At 47.8% G+C, this 25,241-nt stretch overlaps 1 protein-coding gene across 1 annotated transcript in view; it reads left to right on the forward strand.

The window, feature by feature from the left end:
• CYBRD1 (cytochrome b reductase 1) overlaps positions 1 to 24,917 on the forward strand; it is a 46,141-nt gene extending 21,224 nt beyond the window's left edge. The window contains exons 2-4 of the mRNA XM_075318863.1: positions 16,050 to 16,258; positions 20,866 to 21,020; positions 24,181 to 24,917. Of these exons, the coding sequence (XP_075174978.1) occupies positions 16,050 to 16,258; positions 20,866 to 21,020; positions 24,181 to 24,463 (647 nt within the window). The 3' untranslated portion in view covers positions 24,464 to 24,917. The remainder of the gene's footprint in view (positions 1 to 16,049; positions 16,259 to 20,865; positions 21,021 to 24,180) is intronic.
• Positions 24,918 to 25,241: the final 324 nt, after the last annotated feature.

Raw genomic sequence — 25,241 nt, forward strand, 5'->3', positions numbered from 1 at the left:
CTTTCACCGTCCTCGTGAGCTGATTGACGTAGATGACGCCTCTGGCACCATCCATGTAGGTGGGCAAAAATCTTGCGCCTGCGTAGGCATATTCCTTGCTCGCACAGGGGCACTTCGCTCTGCCCTATTGCTGGCAGAACCGAAAACATAGGTGTACCTGTGCAAATCGGCAAGTCTCTGCACAGGCACTAGATTTTACCCGGCGATGTGCAAGAAGTGGGTGACGTCATCCACAACGCCCGACAAAGCGTTGTGCCTGTGCAGAGCTCTTGCCGGTTTGCACAGGTGCAACTATGCTTTCGGCTCTGCCTACGTGAATGGCGCCGGAAGTGTCATCTACGTCTGTCAGCTCAGGAGGATGGCGTAAAGATGGACAGGAGTCGCAGATTAAAACACCCATTGGACTGGATCGGACAATTTACATATGTAGCGCCCCTGAGGTCATAAGGGAGCTACAAGGTACTGTATCCCCACCAGGATGCAGGGCCTACCCCCCAGGAACCTGGAAGACCAGTGCGGGTAACAACAAAAACATTCCAGATAATCTCTGTTTTCCCCAATTTCCCCATAGACTGGTACCAGGCTAGGGTTGGACGAATGGATGGCCACCTAGAGGTGGAGCCAATCCAGTCCACTAGACGACCAGGTGGGAGGGGCAGACAGTGGACAGTCAGACAGTAGTCTGTAGGAGTCTGTGACAGAGAGAGGAAGCGAGTAGATGCAGTGACCTGAGGGACAAGGCGGTTGGTTACCGGTGGAGTACTCCCGGACCCACAGCACCGACGGGGTACAGAATCCTAGGTCAGGCAAATGCTCCAAGCAAACCTGATAAAATCTGCTCAGTGAGTGGACCATCAAGGACCTCACTGACCTTGAAGTTCGGGACACTGTAGCAATGGGAGAATCGGGGACAGGACCAGAGACGTCGACCCCACAGGATTTACGCTACCATCATACGGACTGCCGTTGAGAAACTACCAGGCCACGGGGACCCACCAACCAAGGAGAGGTGCAGGGGAAAGAAGTCACTAAACCGGCACTGGGACTAAGGGGACCTGCGGTCAACACCAGTCTTCCTCGGGTGACCGGTTTACATCTTGCCGTGAGTAAAGGAACCAGTTACACTGCAACCCCTTGTGTGGCCTTTCTTCTTTCAACACCCATCGACATCACCTACCCTCTGGGGCCCAGCCCTGCTTGCGGAGGGCCTAACATCCAGGCTGCCTCTAACACCAGCCCCGGTAGTGTGCAGCGGCGGCACTATCCACATAGCCGCAACCCGCAAGGGGCGTCACGTGATAAACTCTCATTTAATTCCCCAGGGCACGGAACCGGGCAACGGCCAGCAAGTGACATTCCCCAGCTGTACCCCATAACCCTGGGTGACTCACATACATGGCTGGAGATTTTGTAAAGATATTTGTGGGGTCTGCAGGGGGGCCCGGGGTAACGCAAACCTTTATAGAATGCAGCACAGGCGCTGCTTAAAGTGATGGTTTTAGCTTAGAAGGCAAAAATCTGGAGACAGGTTCCCTTTAATAAACCCTGTTGTTTTAGCTAAAAGTTATATGTGGCGCCCCAGGACCTGGTCGCCACAACAGCATTGCCCCTCCAAAGGGTTAATGCTGAGCCTGGAGGTAATTGGGGAAATCATTGGCCAGTAGGTACCAACATCCAACGCAGTTTCTCCCTCATGCCATCAGAGGGAGCTCTTAACCTGGAGTTCCAGGGAGCATTCCTCAAGCCTGACCTGAGGGAGGAGTTAGTGTTCAGTCTGTTAGGGAAGTTGGAGAGTGAAGACGCAGAGTAGTGCTGTCCTGTGGACTGGGGCCTGGAGCTGGAATAGCTTGGCCCAGTGAAGCAGGATTGGCAGAGAGGCACAGAAGAGACTTAGTCATCGGAGTCTGTGGTTGCCAGGGTGTAAAACCCTTCCCTGGTAGCCGAATCCGAAGGGCAGGTCTCCTGGCCCCCCATAAGCAACCTGAAGATACAACTGCATCACCAAGGCCCGGTGTGGACTCCAGCAGAGAAGCATCAGAGAGGGCCTGCGCAGCCTACCACACAGGGAGAGGGACGTACCACTAGTCCCAGCAGCAAGAGGGCCATTTCTAATTCAGAGTGCAGGGTCCTATGAAAGCAAAGGAAGAACAGGGAGTAGGCCTCATACTCAGCTGGCCAAAAAGAGCACCCCAGTTACTTCCAGGCCGGCCGGAGCCTTCTACCACCTGTAACGGTCTCCCAGGACTAACCGTTTATCCAGTAAAAGAGGAGAAGGTAAAGAGACTGTTGTTTGTGTCCGGTCCTTTCACCGCCCTGTCGGCCCTGCACTTACACCGCAACTACATCGACACTTACAAGCACCAACTGTTGCCCCGGGGTCCAGCTCCACCTGTGGGGAGCAGTACCACCATTGCTGCCGTTCCATCACCCCGGAGGCCCCATACTGCAGCGGTGGCTTAATAGCCGCAAACCACAGGTGGCGTCATGAATATTATAAACTTTAATCACCCCCAACACTGAAGCCATATTAATTGACTCCCGCCAGGGTCACGGAGTCGGGCCCCGCCACCACTGACGACCCCCCGGACTAGTCCGGCCCGGCACCGGGTGTCCCATAGCCCTGGGGTGGGCGAGTCATATAGCTCTGTATTTTCCTCGTATAAATCTGTCACTCTATACACCACGGCCATTAAGTTTTACTCTGCCTAAAATTCCTGCTTTTTTTTTCTTCTATGCAATGGACTGTGCTAATCAGAGAAGAGACTTATTTTTGTTATTTGTAACATTTTTAAACTTTTTAACAATCACATTTCAAAAATATCTCCTAATTCTGGCCGAACTGTTGGACACTGACATTTCTAATATCATTTCTTCGGTTGTTTCGGTAAAAAGAGATGTTGCTTTTTATTATTCCGTGTTTGGAGCACAGGATATGGAAAACATGTGACATAAAATCTTGGACCGCGTGTACAAATGTTTCATAACAAAAATCAGAGCGAGCCTCTCTTGTGGAAGGATTGTACCTACAGTGAGGATACAAGCTCTTTAGAATTGTCTGGTCTGTAATATTTACGGATATAAGACTCTTGGGCTATCAGACACAGATAGGAAAAGGTTAACATTACACAGAATATTCACTTGTTATCAGTAGGTTGTTTAAAAGAGTTATGCAGGATTAGCAAAAAAAAAAAAAAAAAAAAAGCGCCACACCTGTCTACAGGTTGTCTGTGGTATTGCAGCACAGGTATAGTCATGTAAAATTAGGATGACCTGCGAGTGGTGCTTCTTCTCAAAGAAGGCAGCAAGGTTATTCTGACAATCCCTTAATGACTGTCAATGTGATGGCACAGACTTAGGGAAGGTTCGGCATGAGGTAAAACATGCAACGGACAGGGTTTTTACCAAGACCTAAAAGGGGCCCATCGGGGGGACACTAACAACGGTGGTCCCTGATGCTAGTGAGAGGGAAGATGGGACACCACCTCCACTTACCTGCCGCTGTACCCTGCACACCTAGCCAGTCCCTGTAAAATTCCTCACCTGTCACTTAGCAGGAACCTGAAACCCTGAGAGACCCTGTGGTAAGCCCTGGTTAGTGAGTGGGAAGGTAAGGATCACTAGTCCCACCGTTGCACTAAAACACACCAAGCAAAGGAAAGACAGGGAGGAAAATAACAACTAGGCCGCAGTGAGGTACCAGCACTGCACTTACACCGCTACCAACAGTAAGGACTCCAGCTGCTCCTTCCACCTACAGGCCCAGAATCCAAATGGCAAAGACAATAACCAGCACCTTCTGCTGGAAGCAAAAGGTATATAAAGGGACTGGGAGTGGTCCCAAACCAAAAATGTGGCTCCCCCTGAGGCTCTGGTCGCCACAGGGTGCTGCACCTTAGTTAAGGTGTGGTATCCATCTCGGGTAAGGGGAGAGTTAATCATCGGTGTCACCACATTTCATCTTACATACAGTTAGGTGCTTCCCACTGGGGAGCTGTCTTGGGGCAGACGGGGGGTAACCGTACGGAGTCATGGGACTTTCTAGTCACTAGGGCAACCGCCAGAAGGCGAGCACCAGTAGGGGTAGAGGTAGGCGCAACTCACTTGCACGAGACAGACAAGTCGGGACCATAGTTCTGACATGACACTTCTGGAACTCTTGGACTCAACTACGTCCGGGGCTTGGAGCGGGAGCTCAGCACGGGTTCCTAACTGCTAAGGGGGACAGTCTCTCGCTCTCGCTCTCGCTCTGTCTCTTGCGCTCGCGCTCATCATCCACCTGGGGCCCGCTCCGCCTGTGGGGAGCGACACCATTCCGGCTGCCATAACACCTGCCCCGGTTAGGAATTCTGCAGCGGCGGCTAATCCCTGGCTGCATACCACAGGTGGCGTCACGACAAACTTTCCCAAACACCCCACTTTCCCTTCATTTAATGTATGCCTTGGGGCAACAGAATCGGTCAACGCCATCCGTGACATCGCCTGACCCGACCCTCAACAGCCTGACAATAAGTAGGTTAACCACCTGCCCCATGGGGCGCTACAAAAACACCTGACCAGGAATCAGGAGCTGCTAGCAAGGAATACTGACATTAACCCTTGCCACGCCCAAAGAAAGAAAACACGTTTAGTATGTACAAGTGCATCTCAATAAATTAGAATATCATACAAATGTTAATTTATTTCAGTAATTCAATACAAAAAGAGAAACACATATATTATAGAGTCATTACACACAGAGGGATCTATTTCTATATATTATATAGTCATTGCACACAGAGTGATCTATTTCAAGTGTTTATTTCTGTTAATGTTGATGATTATGGCTTACAGCTAATGAAAGCCCAAAAGTCATTATCTCATAAAATTACAATATTATAGAAGACCAAGTGAAAAAATGAATTTAAACTCAGAAATGTTGGTGCCTACTGAAAAGTCTGTACAGTAAATGCTTCAATACTTGGTCGGGGCTCCTTTTGCATGAATTACTGCATCAGTGTGACGTGGCATGGAGGCGATCAACCTGTGGCACTGCTGAGGTGTTATGGAAGCCCAGATTGCTTTATTAACAGCCTTCAGCTCGTCTGCATTGTTGGGTCTGGTGTCTCTCATAGATTCTCTATGGGGTTTAGGTCAGGCGAGTTTGCTGGCCAATCAAGCACAGTGATGCTGTGGTTATTAAACCAGATATTGGTACTTTTGGCAGTGTGGACAGGTGCCAAGTCCTGCTGTCCATTCGGCAGAAGGAAGCATGAAGTGTTCTAAAATTTCCTGGTAGATGGCTGCGCTGACTTTGGTCTTGATAAAACACAGCGGACCTACACCAGCAGATGACATGGCTCCCCAAACCATCACTGATTGTGGAAACTTCACACTCGACCTCAAGCAGCTTGTATTGTGGCCTCTCCACTCTTCCTCCAGACTCTGGGGCCACGATTTCCAAATGAAATTCAAAATTTACTTTCATCTGAAAACACCTTGGATCACTGAGAACAGTCCAGTTCTTTTTCTCCTTGGCCCAGGTAAGACGCTTCTGGCGTTGTCTATTAGTCATGAGTGACTTGACACAAGGAATGCGACAGTTGTAGCGCATGTCCTGGATACGTCTGTCTGTGGTGGCTCTTGAAGCACTGACTCCAGCAGCAGTCCACTCCTTGTGAATCTCTCCCAAATTTTTGAATGAACTTTTCTTAACAATACTATCAAGGCTGCGGTTATCCCAGTTGCTTGTGCACCTTTTTCTACCACACTTTTTCCTTCCACTCAACCTTCCATTAATATGCTTAGATACAGCACTCTGTGAACACCCAGCTTCTTTAGGGATGACCTGTGATGCCCTGGCCGGGCCAGGTAGTCACAAATAGGGCCCCGCATTACACCTGTCCATCATAGGTAACACACAGCCAAACGCAAAACCCTAGTCACCCCCTCAGGGCTTGATGGACACACCAGAGGGCGGAACCAGGCAGTTGGAAGACTCCCACCAAGGAGTCTCAGACAGCCTGAGGCGGGAAAGTAGAGAGGAGAGTGAGTTCGGCGTTCAAGTTGGGGAGGTGTGTGGGCTGGAGCTGTGTGCAGCTCCAGCAGAGGAGAAAAGCCGAATTTGAGCAGGTGCCGGGGTAGGAGCCCTGGTGCCTCTGGCTAGGAGGCAGACGGCGGTCTTCGTCTGCAGGAGCCGGGAAGACGGCTCGGTGGAACCGAGGTGGACCGGGGCAGGGGTTGTAGTCCGCCGGTGCCGACCCGGGGAACCGACTTGGAAACCGGAGCACAAAGGGGAGTACTCAGACCCTGAAGCTAGGTCCAGAAGCTACTGGGGGCTAGCTAATTAACTGATTGAGGCCAGGACTAGAAGTCCTGTCCCACCTAAAGTCCCGACTGAAGGTAACAGCCCAACGAGGGGGATAAAAGGCCACCGCCACAGCTCAGAGATCCCACGGGCCAGCGTCTACGAGTAACGGGCTCCCTAGGCGACCACAAGCCGGGAGCGGACTCCTGAAGTTGCAAGCACAGGCAGTCCACCATTCAACAAAGGTGCAGGAGAAAGATAGAGACCACCAGCCGGGTGGGGGACCAGACTGCAACCGGCTGCGGGCACCAACCACCATCACCTTGGTTTACCAGAGACTTGTGTGTATTTACTAATAGTGAGTACATCAGCACCCTCCGGTCGCCCGTCTCCCTGCACCACCCAACCAAAACCCCCAACGGGTCCCGGGCCCACCATCCCTGCCCACGGAGGGGTTAACAACTGGCTGCACAACATCTCCCCCGGGTGCCCCGTAACTGCAGCGGTTGTGTCCACCTTCACCACATCCCGTGGGTGGTGACACGAACTTAACACAGCTCCGGCCGTACATCTACGTCCCCAATCCACAAACCCCCCTTTTAGTCGAAGTGACCGAGAGACCCCCGGGTCCGGAGACGCTCGAGCCACCCACCAGCAGGTCCGGATCCGAGCAGCTCGGCTGCTGCGAGCGGGGCAGTACAGACCTTTTGTGGCTTACCCTCCTTGTGGAGTGAGTCACTGACTGCCTTCTGGACATCTGTCAAGTCAACAGTCTTCCCCATGATTGTGTAGCCTACTGAACCAGACAAAGGCCTCTGCCACACTTCCGCAAAAAACACGTACGTGTCTCACGTTCCCTTTTTTGGGTCCGTGTTCCGTTTTTTTATGGGCGTTTCTCCGGTACGTGTGACATCCGTGTGATGGCGTATGCTCGCCGTGTGTGCATATGGAATGTCTGTGTATGCGTGAGATACGTACGTGTAATGTCCGTGTGGTCCGTTTGAAATGATCCGTGTGTGAGGCAAAATGTCGTTGCTACATACCCGCTGACAGCAGACACAGACAGAGACGCGCGATGAGAATGAACTCGGATGAACTTCACCCGACTTCATTGTCATACCACGGCTCTGTGTGTGTGGCGTCCTGATTAGCAGTCACCCGTGAAGGACTCACTGGTGACCGATAATCCCCTGAGTGACTGAAGTTAGCGGCGTGACTAGCGCTGCCGTCATTCAGGCTACCCGCGGTTAGCTGGAGTCCTCCACCTGAGACCGTAACTCACCTGTGACTTTATTGCAGATCGTTCAGCTCACTTCAGTAACTTGGACGACTTGCTGTCACAGTTGGAGGATCCAGCGGTGGCTGCGAGTAACCGGAGTGAGTCATCGCTGATTGCGCGGCTCACCTCAGTTGCTGCGTGGAGCTGACAGAGAGCGGTCATGGTATGTGGCCGCTCCTGTCACCTTCATGTAGCAGAGCTGAGAGCATCGTGGGACCTCCGTGGATTACATTTGGACCTGGATAGGTATTTGTGGCTTAATAAAATGGTGAAAGAGGGTTTGTTTTTTGTATTATTCCAAATAATGGATTTTTCGTTGTGTGTGGTTATTTTCTTTAACTTACAGGTTAATCATGGAAGGTATCTCGGGGAGATGCCTGCCATGATTAACCACTTATTACCCCGATTGCCACCGCACCAGGGCAATTCAGGATGAGCTGGGTAGAGTCCCGGGACAGTCACAGCTAATGGATGCGGCAATTCTGGGCGGCTGCTGGCTAATATTGTTAGGCTGGGTGGCTCCCCATAACATGGAGCCCCCCATCCTGAGAATACCAGCCTTCAGCTGTGGCTTTACCGTGGCTGGTATCAAATTTGGGGGGACCGCACGTCGTTTTTGTTCATTTATTTATTTTACTGCATGATATAGACCCGCCCACCGGTGTCTGTGATTGGTTGCAGTGAGACAGCTGTCACTCAGCGTGGGGGCGTGTCTGACTACAACGAATCATAGGCGCTGGTGGGCGGGGAAAGCGGGGAATACGAAATTGAATAATGAGCGGCCGGCATTTTCAAAAAAGTAAGCCACCGGAGGTTTTTGACAGCTGTGCCGCGCCGCGCTGGGGATCGGTGAGTATGCGAGAGGGGGAGAGACCGACCGATGGACAGAGAGAGGGACAGACAAAGAGAGAGAGACACAGAGCGACCATCTGACAGCGAAAGATACCGAACGACCGACAGAGGGAGATTAACAGACATCGCATCCAGAACTCACAAAAAAAGCGCACATGAACAGTACAGGTAGCACACGGACATGCTACGTGTCACATACGTGCAGACACGGACCCATTGACTTTAGCGTGTCCGTGCCTGCGTGATGCCGGAGAAAAACGGACATGTTGACCGTGTGGAGAAATGCACACATGTACAAACGACACGGACATACGTTCCGTGTGGTTTTGCGTGTGTGTGCCTGTTACCATAGGGTAACATTGGTGTACGTGTCTCCGTGCCGCCGGTACGTGCAAAAACGTACCAAACACGTACCGGCGGCACGGATGTGTGTTGGAGGCCTAAGGGACCATTTTAAACACTTAGGAAGCCTTTGCAGATGTTTTGTGGTAATTATTCTAATTTTGCGAGATAATTACTTTTGGGTTGTCATTAGCTGTAAGCCATAATCCTCAGCATTAACAGAAATAAACACTAGAAATAGATCCCTCTGTGTGTAATGACTCTATATAATATATAGGAATAAATCCCTCTGTGTGTAATGACTCTATATATGTGTTTCCCTTTTTGTATTAAATTACTGAAATAAATTAACTTTTTGAGGATATTCTAATTTATTGAGATGCACCTGTAGATTCTAAGATGACAATGAGAGACTTTAGTCCTGATTCTGTCACTCGTTTCAAAGCATAGAGACACAGTTATGACGATCAATAAGCGTTTTATCTCAGAAATCGGGATCTCAAAATTGGGTATTGCTCTTCCCCTGATATAGCGAGAATGACATCATGATGGTTAACAAAGGGAGTGGGACGTCTGCTTTGAAGTGAACCAGTCACATGAAAAAATGCTATTAACCTGAAGATATGGGGTTAGGCTGCTTTCACACCTCCGGTTTCTGCAATGCGGCACAATCCGGCACTTTGCAGGAAAATCGCAGCCGTTTTTTTTGCTGCCGGTTGCGTTTTTTTCTGCATAGACTTTAATTAGTGCCGCATTGTGCCGCAAGGCCTTGCGTTCCATCCGTTTTTTGCCGTATGCGGCAGATTTAGCCGATGCGGCGGCCGGATGGAACGTTGCCTGGCACGTTTTTTCGTGCGGCAAAAAACGCATTGCGCCGCATTCGGCCGATGCGGCGCATTTTTCAATGCATGCCTATGACGGCCGGATGCGGCGCATCTGGTGGGATCTTATATACAGGATTCTAACCTGCTGTAAATAAGAGCCCAGGCTGCTCTGTATAACGTAAAAAACAGTTTATACTCCCCTACGGTGTGGACCAGTCCGATGGGCGTCACTGCTCTTCAGTCTGGCGCCTCTTCTCTTCTTGCGATCGCCGTCATCCTGCCCATCCCCATGTGGATGACGTGTCCTTCATCAACAACACCAGCCAGCTTTGCGGTCCTGTGCAGGCGCACTTTGAGCTGCCCTACTGAGGGCAGATCAAAGTATTGTAGTGCACATGCGCGGGCGGTCTTTAACCTTTCCTTGCGCCTGCGCAGTACAGTACTTTGATCTGCCCTCAGTAGGGCAGGTCAAAGTTCACCTGTGCAGGACCGCAATATTGGCTTGTGTGGAAGACGTAGAATGCGTCATCCACAAGGGGCTGGGAAGAATGAGTATGGCGATTGCAATGGAGAGAAGGCGCTAGACCGGCGAGCAGCGACGCCCATTGGACCGGACCGCCCCCTAGGTGAGTATAATAATAGAGGTATTTTTTACGTTATACACAGCGGCCTGGACTCTTATATACAGTATACGCAAATGCTATATATAATTACTGGAAAAAAAATTGCTGCAAAACTTTTTTTTTTTTTTTTTTTTTAACTTTTATAATTTGTAAAATAAAAGGTCATTTGAGAAATGATGCTGACGTGAAGTAGCCATATTGTATAGGGGATTTGTTAATTATTTCTGTGGTAAGAATTTAACTTTTGAAAATGACACATGAAAATAGAGCGATTGGTTTTGGTCACTAAAGAAAAGTCATCATTATCAGACCCGTCCTCTACTGATCCACTGTTTACAGTTTTGGTGGCAGCTGGATCTAAACAAAGAAAGGTGCCGCACAGTCCTTCTGTAGCAGCCATTCTCAAGTCCTACAGCTCAGCTCTTTTAAAGTGACTAGGAGGTGAGCTGCGGTAGCCGAAAATGTTCACCACATATTTTTAGACGGCATTCCCAGCATGTGATCAAAAGAGACTAACAAGCAGACTAGTAGAGATTAACTGCCTATGAACTAGAAGTCTGTGGGTTGATGCCCGCTGTCTGCATGTGCGACGCCCTGGCCTATCGGGTCGTCACAAGGGTGCCGTGCAATCTGCCCTTCTGCATGGTACCCGCTCCTCCTTGGTTAGGGGTCCTGTCCATTTGGTGTTGCTAAGAACAGGTATACACAAATCCTGAGGAACACTCTGCACCACACCCACCAGACACCCACTGGGCAGCCTGAGGGGAATAGGGCCGCCCAGATGGAGTGATGGTAGAAGGAGGGCCAGAAGTGTCAGGAGTAGTCAGAGTAGTCAGTGAGCCGTGACCGGAAAAGGTCACGCTGCGGAGCTGGGCTCCTGTACCCGTCCCAGGTGCCAGACGTTGGCCTGGTCTAGAAGGAGATGGAACACCAGCCGCAGGGGTAGTGGCAAGGGTCATGGTACTGCCACAGAGGGCAGTTCGGCGGCCTTGTGGTACAACCGGGCAGGGGCCAGGGCACGATGGGGTACGCAGACCCTAGGCTGGGAAGTAGCTTTATGCAGCCCAGTAATTCACCCGACGAGGACTGAATCTTCATGAACCGGTCTCCACCCGCTCCAAAATCGTGTTACTAGCGCAACAAGGGGTATAGGACTTCCCAAAACCGTCCAGAAAATCCCAAACGTGAACCCTGAGAGCAATCTCACCCTGCTGGCCACGCAGGTGAGCGGGACCCGAGTAGTCTTAGGCAAAAGGGATCCACAAAGACTAAACACAGTGCCAAGGGACAAGGCTTCAGACCAACCAGCAACGCCAAAGGGGCACGGACCCAGCGTGTTCAAACAAAGGCTACAGGGCATTTCAGGACTTTGGTTTATCCGGTGTCAGTGTCAGCATCTCTGGACTTTGTGAGTATGTTGTGCCCCTTTACCCCAATGGGTCCCCAACCATACCCCATCACCAAACCCCAGGACACCTTCCCCCCCCTGCCCACGGAGGGGTTAACATCCCAAGCTGCCATCCCATCGCTCCCGGGCGCGTTCTCCCAAACGCAGCAGCGGTGGTATCCTGCCTTACCACGACCCGTGGGTGGCGTCACAAACATTCTTTAATCCTTTCACCCTCCCTTTTGTAAATATTCTTCCCCCTTTTTGATGTCGAGTGGCCGCGCGACCCCGCTTTGGGTCAGGAGACCTCTCGAGCCACTGTGGATCCGGATCCAAGCAGCCCTTCGTCTGTTTCGGGGGCAGTACACATGCACTAATTCTAGGCATAAGATAAGTTAGCATGCAGATGTGGTGCCCTGGACAAGCCAGGGGCCACAGGTAACAACACACCCCCACCCCCAGCAGTTCACAGCAGACATCCCCAGTGAAACTTGATTCCTTTCCTCGGGCTCAGACACACCAGGTGGGCGGAGTCAGGAGATGGAGACACCCACCCAGGAGTTTAGCTGGCCTGAGGCAGGAAACAAGCCCAGTCAAGTCCAGGGAGAGGAGGAGAGAGAAGGTCTGCAGGGAGACAGAAGCAGACAGGGGCCTAGGTTGGAGCCTAAGGCCCCCGTGCAGAGAGTGAGGCAGACGGTAGTGGCCGTCTGCGAGAGCCGGGAAGACAGTTGGTGGAACCGTAGGTAGCCGGGGCTGGGCGGTGGCCCACCGGTACTGAATCGGGGAGCCAGCTGGAAACCGGATTGCAGGAGGAGCGTGCTCGGAGGTGAAAGAGAGGACTTACATTACCAACCTGGGGTCAGGGGAAAAACACCGCAGCCGCCTGTGGGACCCGTCCATCCAGCCGTTTGTTTCAGCAGAAACTCTGTGTGCATCATTGGGCTGAGTGAGTACCACCGTGCCGTGCGGCACAGCGCTGCCCCCGCGACCCTGCACCTCACCAGGCCCCACAACCCGCCTGCCATCATCAATCCCTACCCCATCACCGGGCCCCGGGACAACAAACCCCCCTACCCACGGAGGGGAAACAACATCCTAGCTGCTCCACACCATCGCTCCCGGGATCCCCGTCCAGAGCAGCGGTGGTGTCACGACCTCACCACAACCGTGGGTGGCGTCACGGACAATCTCCCTTACCTAATCCCCTTTTTACTGTGGAGCCTGGGATCACAGACCGGGTCACGCCACCGTGATACCCACAGAAGTGACCCCGTGGCCCGGATCGGAGTACCCCTGTTACCCGGGCGACACATTTGGCGTCACGAACAGGATCCTACCGCTCTGCCGTTTGGTAGAGGTGCGCCTTGTTACCGCCGGAGGTGTCCGGCCGAAAATTTTGCAAAGCCGCCATCTTGGGCGCGAAAAATTTCCCGCTCGAGCGTCTTCCCCGAGCAGGAAAGGCGCTAAAGTGGAGCCCCGTCCCCTGAAGAAGGAAGTGCTAAAAAGAGACTAAGGGGGACGGGATGGCGTCCGGCCGCATGTGAACCGCGGCTGTGGAAGCAGGGACGCCAGGACTCTGCCAGTGTTTGGTTCCTGGAAAACCGCTGCACGAGATGTCCCGTCTGTCCGGCACCGCTGAAACCTCAGTGCCCGTGCCCGCGGCCAACGCCCCGACCGACCCGTTACCTCTGTCACCGGTAGCGGAGCTCGCAGCGTCTGTGAGGGAGGGCCCAGGTCTTACCTTTGTCACCGCCCTGCCACCGATCCCGGCTTCCATCCCAGCCGCACCGCCGATGACGACTGCCCTGGCAGTCCGCCCGGCCGTGACGGAGATGACGACGGCTCCGGCAGTCCGCCCGGCCGCAACGGCAGTGAAGCACCTATCCCGTTAACTATCTGGGCAACCTGGTTCTGGACTGGGGTCAAGGGGTGCTGCCCATTTCTTAGGGGCAGCATCAGGGCCAGGTTGTTTGGGTGGGTGACTAAAGGACCCGTTCCGTTGCCATTATTAAAAGTGTTTGATTGTTGCTGCAACGTTAAAGTGATATGCATCCCGTGATGGGAAGTTAAAAAGTAATGCTTGTGTTTTAATGTTTGATATGCCTTTCTACTTTTTGCAGTTAAAAGAAAAATAAAACCGGTGATGGATGGGCAGCCCGCGGACGATCTGCATTTTGCTAAGGGGGAATGTGGCGCCCTGGACAAGCCAGGGGCCACAGGTAATAACACACACACCCCCAGCAGTTCACAGCAGACATCCCCAGTGAAACTTGATTCCTTTCGTCGGGCTCAGACAGACACACCAGGTGGGCGGAGTCAGGAGATGGAGACACCCACCCAGGAGTTTAGCTGGCCTGAGGCAGGAAACAAGCCCAGTCAAGTCCAGGGAGAGGAGGAGAGAGAAGGTCTGCAGGGAGACAGAAGCAGACAGGGGCCTCGGTTGGAGCCTAAGGCCCCCGTGCAGAGAGTGAGGCAGATGGTAGTGGCAGTCTGCGAGAGCCGGGAAGACAGTTGGTGGAACCGTAGGTAGCCGGGGCTGGGCGGTGGCCCACCGGTACTGAATCGGGGAGCCAGCTGGAAACCGGATTGCAGGAGGAGCGTGCTCGGAGGTGAAAGAGAGGACTTACATTACCAACCTGGGGTCAGGGGAAAAACACCGCAGCCGCCTGTGGGACCTGTCCATCCAGCCGTTTGTTTCAGCAGAGACTCTGTGTGCATCATTGGGCTGAGTGAGTACCACCGTGCCGTGCGGCACAGCGCTGCCCCCGCGACCCGCCTGCCATCATCAATCCCTACCCCATCACCGGGCCCCGGGACAACAAACCCCCCTACCCACGGAGGGGAAACAACATCCTAGCTGGTCTACACAATCGCTCCCGGGATCCCCGTCCAGAGCAGCGGTGGTGTCACGACCTCACCACAACCGTGGGTGGCGTCACGGACAATCTCCCTTACCTAATCCCCTTTTACTGTGGAGCCTGGGATCACAGACCGGGTCACACCACCGTGATACCCACAGAAGTGACCCCGTGGCCCGGATCTGAGTACCCCTGGTCCTCGGGCGACACACAGATTGCCAGGATGTGTAGTCTCCACAGATCCTGATGCCGCCATGACAGTCTGCAGTGTTTGTATAAAGCTCCTTGTGACAGCCAAGTACAAAAAATTTTATTAGACATTTGAGGTATATACATAACTTGCACTAGCATATTTTTTATTGCCGCCATCATATTTTTTTCATTCTGAGATTTTTCATGAATATCTAACAAATCACATGTGTTTTTAGTTGCTTTTTTAGCTTTTGGGTTACATCCTTCAGTTCTTGTCCTTATATTAGGAGATGTGGACATTTCTAGTGCATTTGCCACTTTAATTTCATGCCTTTGTACACATAAGGTTAATGTCACTGCACAGAGGTATGTATCACTGACTTATGTTTAAGAAGGCGTGTGTCAGAGGCATCACTGTGCTTGGTATTGTGAGGTTGTAAGACAAAAAAAAATAAAAATAAAAAATATTATATACTGCTCAAAAACTAAAGGCAACACTAAAATACCATTTTGTTGTTTAAGTGTTCCCTTTATTTTTTTGACCAGCATATGTGTGTAATATAAATATATATATATATATATATATATATATATATATATATATATATATATATATATATATATATATATATATATATATATATATATATATAAATATTATATAATAATGTTGCCTTTTGCCTTTTCCACAATTATTTTTTTTTATTAGAATTATTATTATTATTATTATTTTGGTTTATAAATCTGAATATAATGTTTATCTTATGCTAATTTCTAAATCTAGTTTATCTCAAAGCTTTACTTTGATTTGCAAGTTTTACTGATACAGAGCTTCAAATACTTTGCAGAGACATAGAGCTGGAATGATTAAAATTCTGGCAGCTTTTTGTCACCTCTTGGTGGAACTCACTGAATATTATTGAGCTCAGTCCACAAACAGTATGCAGGAAGCTCCTCAGCTCCCCCTACTGGTGGTTGCAGGCAGTGTGGATTTTAGCATTTACCTTTTGGAAGTTGGAGCGATGTTTTAAAGAAAACAAAAGTTACTACAAAAATATAGAATAAAAAAGTTTTACTGTTAGAATATTTTAAAGACTATTGTCTTGTTTTAAATCCGAGCTTTCCTTCCCGATCCCTTCTGTTGTTGCTGCTCCTGGTGTTTGTTTACAGGCTACAGTAAACTACAGCACATGGCACAGCTAACCGCTGCAGCCAATCACTTGTCTAATGGGCACTATCGATGCATGTGAGGAGTAGCTGTAGATCAGCTATGTGTCAGGTTTAGGATCTCATTACAATTGTACGGTAGTAGAAAATCCCTTTTAAAAAATGTGATGTTATTTGTACCTTTTTATATAATATTAGCCTTCTGAAGTCTCACATTTCTGAATATTTTTTTTTTTTTACAGCAATAATAGTTTATCGATTACCATGGACCTGGAAATGTAGCAAGCTGCTGATGAAGTGCATACATGCTGGCCTGCACCTTACCGCAGCCGTCCTGGTGGTGGTGGCTTTGGTGGCGGTGTTTGATTTCCACAATGCCAAAAATATTCCCAACATGTACAGTCTGCACAGCTGGGTTGGGCTGACTGTGGTCATACTTTTCATTTTGCAGGTGAGACCGGTTCATGTTCTCAATATAGTCTATAGCTGATCTAAACATGTCCCACACTTTCATCACTATATTAGAGAGAAAACGACCTTACCATGTGCCCTGTGTCGTGTCTAGCTTGATGCAAAAATACAGAAACTGAACTGCGTGCAAATTTTTCTCTAATATATGAAACATCTGATGCTTGCATCTGTAGTGAAGAATTCTATTAAACTATTCCTTCTATCCTCCAGCGATCCGGTGCCAATAGTCTGCCCGACACACGGCCACTGCAACCAGTTAGTAGCTTCATTGGGTATTTACTTTAGTGCAGATATCATTGTTCCCATTGCCAAGCAGTGATACCTGATGATTGACTGGAGGTAATAAAAGTCAATGGAGAACTCTAGCATTTTTCTGGGAAATCTTCCAGAAAAATGTTCGAGTCCTACATTGACTTCCATTATACTCAGTACATGAGTCGCGTCCATCCGAGCATCCAACTGCTAGTTACGAGTACTGAGCACCCGAGCATGGTAGTGCCGGCTCATCACTAGTTACCAGTACCGAGCACCCGAGCATGGTAGTGCTCACTCATCACTAGTTACGAGTACAGAGCACCCGAGCATGGTAGTGCCCGCTCATCACTAGTTACGAGTACAGAGCACCTGAGCATGGTAGTGCCCGCTCATCACTAGTTACGAGTACAGAGCACCCGAGCATGGTAGTGCCCGCTCATCACTAGTTACCAGTACCGAGCACCCGAGCATGGTAGTGCCCGCTCATCACTAGTTACCAGTACCGAGCACCCGAGCATGGTAGTGCTCACTCATCACTAGTTACGAGTACTGAGCACCTGAGCATGGTAGTGCCCGCTCATCACTAGTTACCAGTACCGAGCACCTGAGCATGGTAGTGCTCACTCATCACTAGTTACGAGTACTGAGCACCTGAGCATGGTAGTGCCCGCTCATCACTAGTTACGAGTACTGAGCACCTGAGCATGGTAGTGCCTGCTCATCACTAGTTACCAGTACTGAGCACCCGAGCATGGTAGTGCTCACTCATCACTAGTTACGAGTACTGAGCACCTGAGCATGGTAGTGCCCGCTCATCACTAGTTACGAGTACAGAGCACCTGAGCATGGTAGTGCCCGCTCATCACTAGTTACCAGTACCGAGCACCCGAGCATGGTAGTGCTCACTCATCACTAGTTACGAGTACTGAGCACCTGAGCATGGTAGTGCCCGCTCATCACTAGTTACGAGTACTGAGCACCTGAGCATGGTAGTGCCTGCTCATCACTAGTTACCAGTACTGAGCACCCGAGCATGGTAGTGCTCACTCATCACTAGTTACGAGTACTGAGCACCTGAGCATGGTAGTGCCCGCTCATCACTAGTTACGAGTACTGAGCACCTGAGCATGGTAGTGCCTGCTCATCACTAGTTACCAGTACTGAGCACCCGAGCATGGTAGTGCTCACTCGTCACTAGTTACGAGTACTGAGCACCTGAGCATGGTAGTGCCCGCTCATCACTAGTTACGAGTACAGAGCACCTGAGCATGGTAGTGCCCGCTCATCACTAGTTACCAGTACCGAGCACCCGAGCATGGTAGTGCTCACTCATCACTAGTTACGAGTACTGAGCACCTGAGCATGGTAGTGCCCGCTCATCACTAGTTACGAGTACTGAGCACCTGAGCATGGTAGTGCCTGCTCATCACTAGTTACCAGTACTGAGCACCCGAGCATGGTAGTGCTCACTCATCACTAGTTACGAGTACTGAGCACCTGAGCGTGGTAGTGCCCGCTCATCACTAGTTACGAGTACAGAGCACCTGAGCATGGTAGTGCCCGCTCATCACTAGTTACGAGTACTGAGCACCTGAGCATGGTAGTGCCCGCTCATCACTAGTTACGAGTACAGAGCACCTGAGCATGGCAGTGCTCGCTCATCACTAGTTACTAGTACTGAGCACCTGAGCATGGTAGTGCCCGCTCATCACTAGTTACGAGTACTGAGCACCTGAGCATGGTAGTGCCCGCTCATCACTAGTTACGAGTACCGAGCACCCGAGCATGGTAGTGCTCACTCATCACTAGTTACGAGTACTGAGCACCTGAGCATGGTAGTGCTCGCTCATCACTAGTTACGAGTACAGAGCACCCGAGCATGGTAGTGCTCACTCATCACTAGTTACGAGTACAGAGCACCCGAGCATGGTAGTGCTCACTCATCACTAGTTACGAGTACTGAGCACCTGAGCATGGTAGTGCTCACTCATCACTAGTTACGAGTACAGAGCACACGATCATGGTAGTGCTCACTCATCACTAATTACAAGTACCAAGCACTCATGCATGGTAGTGCCCGCTCATCACTAGTGATAACATCTTGCTGGGTAATCCATAAAACTATAAAGTAGGAAGAATTGAGAACTAGTCAATTTAGAATGATAATAATTGTAACCCAGACAGGAAAAATTACAGACTCGTCATCTGGTGTGAAAAAGATGCCCCAGGACATTTGACATTTGACATCGACCATTACACCTTGGGCCAGGATAACTTACAAAATGACGAACACAATCTGTCTTCAAAAAACATCCAAACTGGAGGCCGCTGGTGTCTGCTCAATTCCAGAAGGTGCTTGTTTGGGGTGAATAGCAACATAAAGATGTGGGGAAAAAGTAAAATAAATAAACCAGCCTTGATAAAATAAAACCAAGAGGCCACTGAATATAGGCAAATTCATGGGTGACTCTTACTCCACTGTAGGGTATAGTAGAGACACATTGACCCCTTAAAGTTAAGTCTTTTCTGTTAAGGATGACTGGCCAATGTTAAGATGCTTCATGCTTTACCTGTAATCCTAAAAATACAGGATCTGAACATTGTACACATCATCTTCAAGATAACTGAGACTTTTTGACCCAAGAATAGGAAAAGTCAGTGTGTCTCTACTACCCCCTACAGTGGAGGGTCACCCTTGAATTTACAGTGATACCTTGGTTTTCGTTGATATCTGTTATCGTTGGTTTCAGTTTTCGTTGATTTTTTTTTTTTTTTTTTTCCTCTACAAATGTGCCTCGGTTTTCATCTGGTTTTGTCTGCATGCCAACGTGTCTACTAGGCATTGCTCCCACTAGCTAGTTTCCTACGCCACACTGATGAGGGGCAAATACCCCGAAACAGCTGTCTGTAGATGGATACCATGTTTTGGTATAGGCGGTTTCCTTGACTGGAGACTGCCCTTCCCGTGGTTGTTCCTTCCCGGTGAAAGACCTGGCTAGTTTCCTGCCAGCGTTGAGAAACATGTGATGGTGTCTCCGCGGCATTCTTGTTTTGCCCACGTGACTACGCTGCTATTTTTGCAACAACAAAGGGTGATCCATGCATTCTCCGGCTCTGTGTGGCATTATGTGAGTGTCACTCCGCTTGTCAGTTTCAAAATATATGTAAGAAATGTAAGATGAAATTTATTTATTCTTTACATTAGTGTTTTATATTCATTTTATATTAATTTCTTATTGTTTTTAGTATTAGACACTATCTTTATTCCCTATAAAATGTGGGGTTTTTTGTATGTATTTTTAGTGTGTCCAAAAAAGTTAATTGGATTTACATTGATTCCTATGGAAATGATTGCTTCGGTTTTAGTCAGTATCCGTTTTCATTGATTGTATTCAGACGGATTATCAACGAAAACTGAGGCATCACTGTACCTATTTTATATGGCGCGTTATTTTACTCTGCCAGTGCGCATGATTCTGTTATTATTATTATTATTATTATTATTATTATTATTATTATTCATATTTTTAACACACTGTCAGCAGGATTTCACCCCCAAACTATTTATATGTGCATGTAGCTCTTTTAACTTTACATGTCCGGTCCGATACTGAGAAATCAGTGTTTGAATTAATATGCAAATGAGTGTGAAGAGTTATTTGTAGATCTGAAGCCTCCATCACTCCAGCTCTATTCCACACTCAGCTCCGCCTCCTCCTGTTTGACTGACAGCCTTTATGCTGTGTAACTTCAGGCAAAAGAGCCATCAGTGAAGCAGGAGGAGGCAGCCCGGGGAATAGAGCTGGAATGCTAGAGACTTCAGATCTACAAATAGCTCTTCAGCTTCTTTTGCCTCTCAATTCAAATACTGATTTCTAAGTTACGGAGGAAGAAACTGGTCGTGTAAAGATATTGCTGGACTTGACTGTGAAAGAGCTAAATGCACATATAAATAGTTTGGGGGGTGAAATCCTGCTGAGAGATCTGTGTCAATATCAGATCAACCAATCACAATACTTGATGGTCACAGCTCGCCTCTTCTCCCTCACTGCACATGATCAAAGAACATGCCTTCAAAACTGTCCCAAAGAAGTAAATGAACATCCCCAGGCTATTGTTTTCTATGGTCCATTTGGCTACTATAGCCCAGATAGGATTGGTGCCCCATAATCATATGCAGAAAAAATAAGTTCTATAATAAACATAGATCAAAAAAAAAAATCTGTCAGTGTGTGGTTTTAATTAATAGAAAAAAAAACTATAATTACTGTTATTTATTGATGTCAAACAACCTCCCAAAGTCCTCAATGTATTCCTACTTTTGTTTTTCAGCTTGTTGCCAGTATTTTTGTCTACCTTCTTCCGTTCACCCCTGTTTCCATACGGGCGGCTCTTATGCCGATCCACGTCTACTCTGGGCTTCTTCTTTTTGGAGGGGTTATTGCGACAGCACTTATGGGAATCACAGAGAAACTTATATTTTCATTGTAAGTATCATCAAAGCAAAATAAATTGACTGTAATAAATATAAAGTTTTGTATCTAAATTTAACTAGAGATGAGCAGAAAGATTTGCACCATCTTGGTTCGGCGTACACTTCTGGACCTCATGGCATCCAAACCGGAGCTCCTCAAACTCCCTTTCCCGGCATTTGAATGCCAACATTTTGGGAGCCTCTTACAAGTACTACAAACACTATTTGCCCGAAGGGCAACAAGAGGTACCCTAACTAAGGACCTAATCAAATAAACTTTATTAAATTATATAAATGGACAAAAGTTAAAATTGGCAGGTGGGAAGCCAATTCCATATAAGATAAGTGCGGCCGCGGACCGACACTACTCTGTTAAAAACTAACCACTAATAGCCTCCCCGACATGTTTCGCCATGATTGTCTTCATCAGGGGCCTGAGGCTATAGAATGGTTCTATAGCCTCAGCCCTCTGATGAAGCCAGTCATGGCGAAACATGTCGGAGAGGCTATTAGCTGTTAGTTTTTAACAGGCAGTGTAGGTGATAGCCAGCCATATTACGTTAGGAATTTATTCAGAGTAGTGTCGGTCCGCGGCCGCACTTATCTTATACGGAATTGGCTTCCCACCTGCCAATTTTAACTTTTGTCCATTTATATAGTTTAATAAAAGTTTATTTGATTAGGTCTTTAGTTATGGTACCTCTTATTGCCCTTTGGGCAAATAGTGTTTGTATAATTACCCCTACGCTGACCGGGTGTGACAATCAGAGGTTAGTGTTTGTGTCTTACAATTACTAGGCACCCGCAACTCCATGCAAGTCACAAGTGCTCAAGCAACGTTATGGTGTGAGTCGTGCCAAGATGTTATGGGGGTATAGTAATCAGAAGAGTAGCCTCAGATGCCTATAGTTGAGTGCCGAACGAGGACGTTCGCTTAGCACTGGTCTGGCTGCTATGGCGTACCGAAGTGGTGGTGCACATCTTTTTTCTCTTCTCTAATATAAACCCATTTGGCCCGTTTCACACATACGGCATTTCGCCGGATTGCCGGATCCGGCACACTCCAGTACAGTGTAATACAGTACAATGGCATCGTGGCAAGCTGGGGTCACATGCGATCATGTGACCGAAGCTTGCCGCGATACCATTGTACTGTATTCATACTGTACTGGAGTGTGCCGGATCCGGCAATCCGGCGAAATGCCGGATGTGTGAAATGGGCTTTCAGAGGCGAATGAAGAAAGCAACACGTTATACAGTTGGGTCCAGAAATATTTGGACAGTGACACAAGTTTTTGCATTTTACCTGTTTACCATAACATATTCAAGATACAGTTATATAATAAATATGGGCTTAAAATGCAGACTCTCAGATTTTATTTGAGGGTATTCACATCCTAATTGGAGTAAGGGATTAGGAATTACAGCTCTTTAACATGTAGCTGGCTCTTCTTCAAGGGACCAAAGGTAATTGGACAATTATCTCAAAAGCTCTTTAACGGGCTGCGTGGGCTATTGCCTCATTAATTCATAATACATTAAGCAGGAGAAAGGTCTGGAGCTGATTCCAGGTGTGGCATTTGGAAACTGTTGCTGTGAACCCACAACATGCAGTCAAAGGAGCTCTCAATGGAAGAGAAACAGACCATCATTAAGCTGCAAAAAGAAAAGAATGTCATCAGAGTGATAGCAGAAATGTTATGAGTGACCAATTCAATAACTTGGTATATTCGGCAAAAAAAAAAAAAAAGAGTGCACTGGTGAACTTGGGACGCAAAAAAGCCTGGAAGTCCACAGAAGACAAAAGTGATCAATGATCGCAGAATCGTTTCCATGGTGAAGAAAACTCCTTTCAACATCCACCCAATGGAGGAACAGCCTCCAGAATTAGGTCTTTCAGTGTATAGGTCAACTATAAAGAGAAGACTTCATGTGAGCAAATACAGAGGGTTCACCACAAGGTGCAAACCATTAATCAGCCTTAACAATAGAAAGGCCAGATTAGACTTTGCCAAAAAAATATAAAGAAGCCACCCAGTTTTAGAAAAGCTGCAGAGGACAGATGAATCTAAAGGCCCTGTCACTCACAGAGATAAATCTGCGGCAGATCTGTGGTTGCAGTGAAATTGTGGACAATCAGTGCCAGGTTTGTGGCTGTGTACAAATGGAACAATATGTCCATGATTTCACTGCAACCACAGATCTGCCAAAGATTTATCTCTGTGTGTGACGGGGCCTTTAGATCAACCTGTACCAGAATGATGAGAAGAAAAAGTATGGAGAAGGCTTGGAAGCGACTCATGATCCAAAGCACAGTACATCCTCTGTAACACATGGTGGAGGTAGTGTAATGGCCGGGCATTCATGGCTTGCAATGGCCCTGGGTTACTAGGATTTATTGATGATGTGACTGAAGACTGAAGCAGCCGGATGAATTCTGAGATGTACAGGGTGATACTTTCTGCTCAGATCAACCAAATGTAGCAAGGTGGATTGGATGGTGCTTCACAGACAGCCAATGACCCAAAACATACCAACAAAGCAACCCAAGAGTTTTGTAAGGCAAATAAGATGAATATTCTGCAATGGCAGAGTCATTCACCAGATCTCAACCCATTGGAGTATGCATTTCACATGCTTAAGATCAGACTTAATGGAAAAAAAGACCCACAAACAAGCAACTACAGTAAAGCCTTGTCATAGCATCACAAAGAAGGAAACCCAGCGTCTGGTGACGTCCATGGCTTCCAGACTTCAGGCTGTCATTGCCTGCAAAGGATTCTCTACAAAGAATTAAAAATTAACATTTTTCTTTTTTTATGATAAAGTAAATTTGTCCAAGTACTTTTGAGCCCCTGAAATGAGGAGGTTTTGTAGAAAAATGGTTCCAATTCCTAAACTTTTCAAAAGATATTTTTGTTTAACCCCTTTACTTAAACCTGGAAATCTACACTTCAATTGAATCTCAGTTGTTTAATTTTAAATAAAAAATAGTGGCTTGCAGAGCTGAAATCACAAATATTTGGTTACTGTCCAAATATTTCTGGATCTGGGTCAAAATCCCACCAATATACCAATTATTGCCTCTATAGTGGCTAAGTTAAATATTGGTGCCAGGGCTTCACAATCAAAATACTCCCCTAATAATCAAATCCACTGTTCTCTGTTTAAAGGAAAAACCCACCCTACAGTAGTTTGCCACCACATGGAGTCTTCGTGAACACTTTGGGGCTCCTGATTGCTGTTTTCGGAGGATTAATTATATGGATAACCACACGACCAGACTGGAAGAGGCCACCTGAGCATGTCCTGATAGACCAACATCCATTTGGAAGTGCTGCTGATGATGCCAGCACTACTGACTACAGCAAAGACAAGTCTGACGTGGATTTAAACAGTGAAGCCAGAAAAAGGAACCTGAAATTAGATGAGGCCGGACAAAGATCAACAATGTGACGATGGTCGAGAACAAATATGGAATGTAATTGTTGGAGGATTTTCAACCGGATCCAATAAGATTTTAGTGAGATCCGTCCACCATATTTCTCCACTGTATATGCTTTCTTTTGGAAACTGCAGTCTGTACATCTTAATATAAATGGTTTATAGACGCATACCGGCCAGATGGAAGCCAAAACGACATTGGTTTGACCTCCGTCATGTAAACCGATGACCGACTGAAACATTAATGTGTATACCAGGAGCTTGTTCCCTGTGTTCACATTGAAGACTGTGCATGCAACCTGGAAATCCTCCAAAGTAAAGCTAAAATTTGGTCCCTTTTTTTCTTTTGCCAGTCTTAAACTCACGGACTACATTGATGGTATCTTCTGACACATTTCTAGATCTTGTTTTTTTAGATGTATTTCTCCTTTATGTATTTTGTGAATAAAATGTATACCTGATGGCATATTGTGTGGTGAGATTTATACTTTATTCTTGATTTTAGAGATTAATCCACTTAATGTTTAAAAAATTGATTTGCATTAAAATTCCCATTAGGATACATTGGGCAAATTGATTTGCAGAATTTTTACTTCCCTAATCTGAAGAACGATTAATAAATTTTACATTAAAAGTGTTTAACTTATGGAAGAACGTCTGTTTTTCTTAGAAATGGCTCCATCCTTGTTTAAGGGCTGTGTCAGGAATTGACGCCCTCTCCATTCAAGTGAACGTACTTACACAATCTATGACCTTGGAAAATGCTAATTACACGTAGCTATAGGGTAAG

This window comes from Anomaloglossus baeobatrachus, chromosome 7, assembly GCF_048569485.1.
Source record: "Anomaloglossus baeobatrachus isolate aAnoBae1 chromosome 7, aAnoBae1.hap1, whole genome shotgun sequence".
NCBI classification, from domain to species: domain Eukaryota; kingdom Metazoa; phylum Chordata; class Amphibia; order Anura; family Aromobatidae; genus Anomaloglossus; species Anomaloglossus baeobatrachus.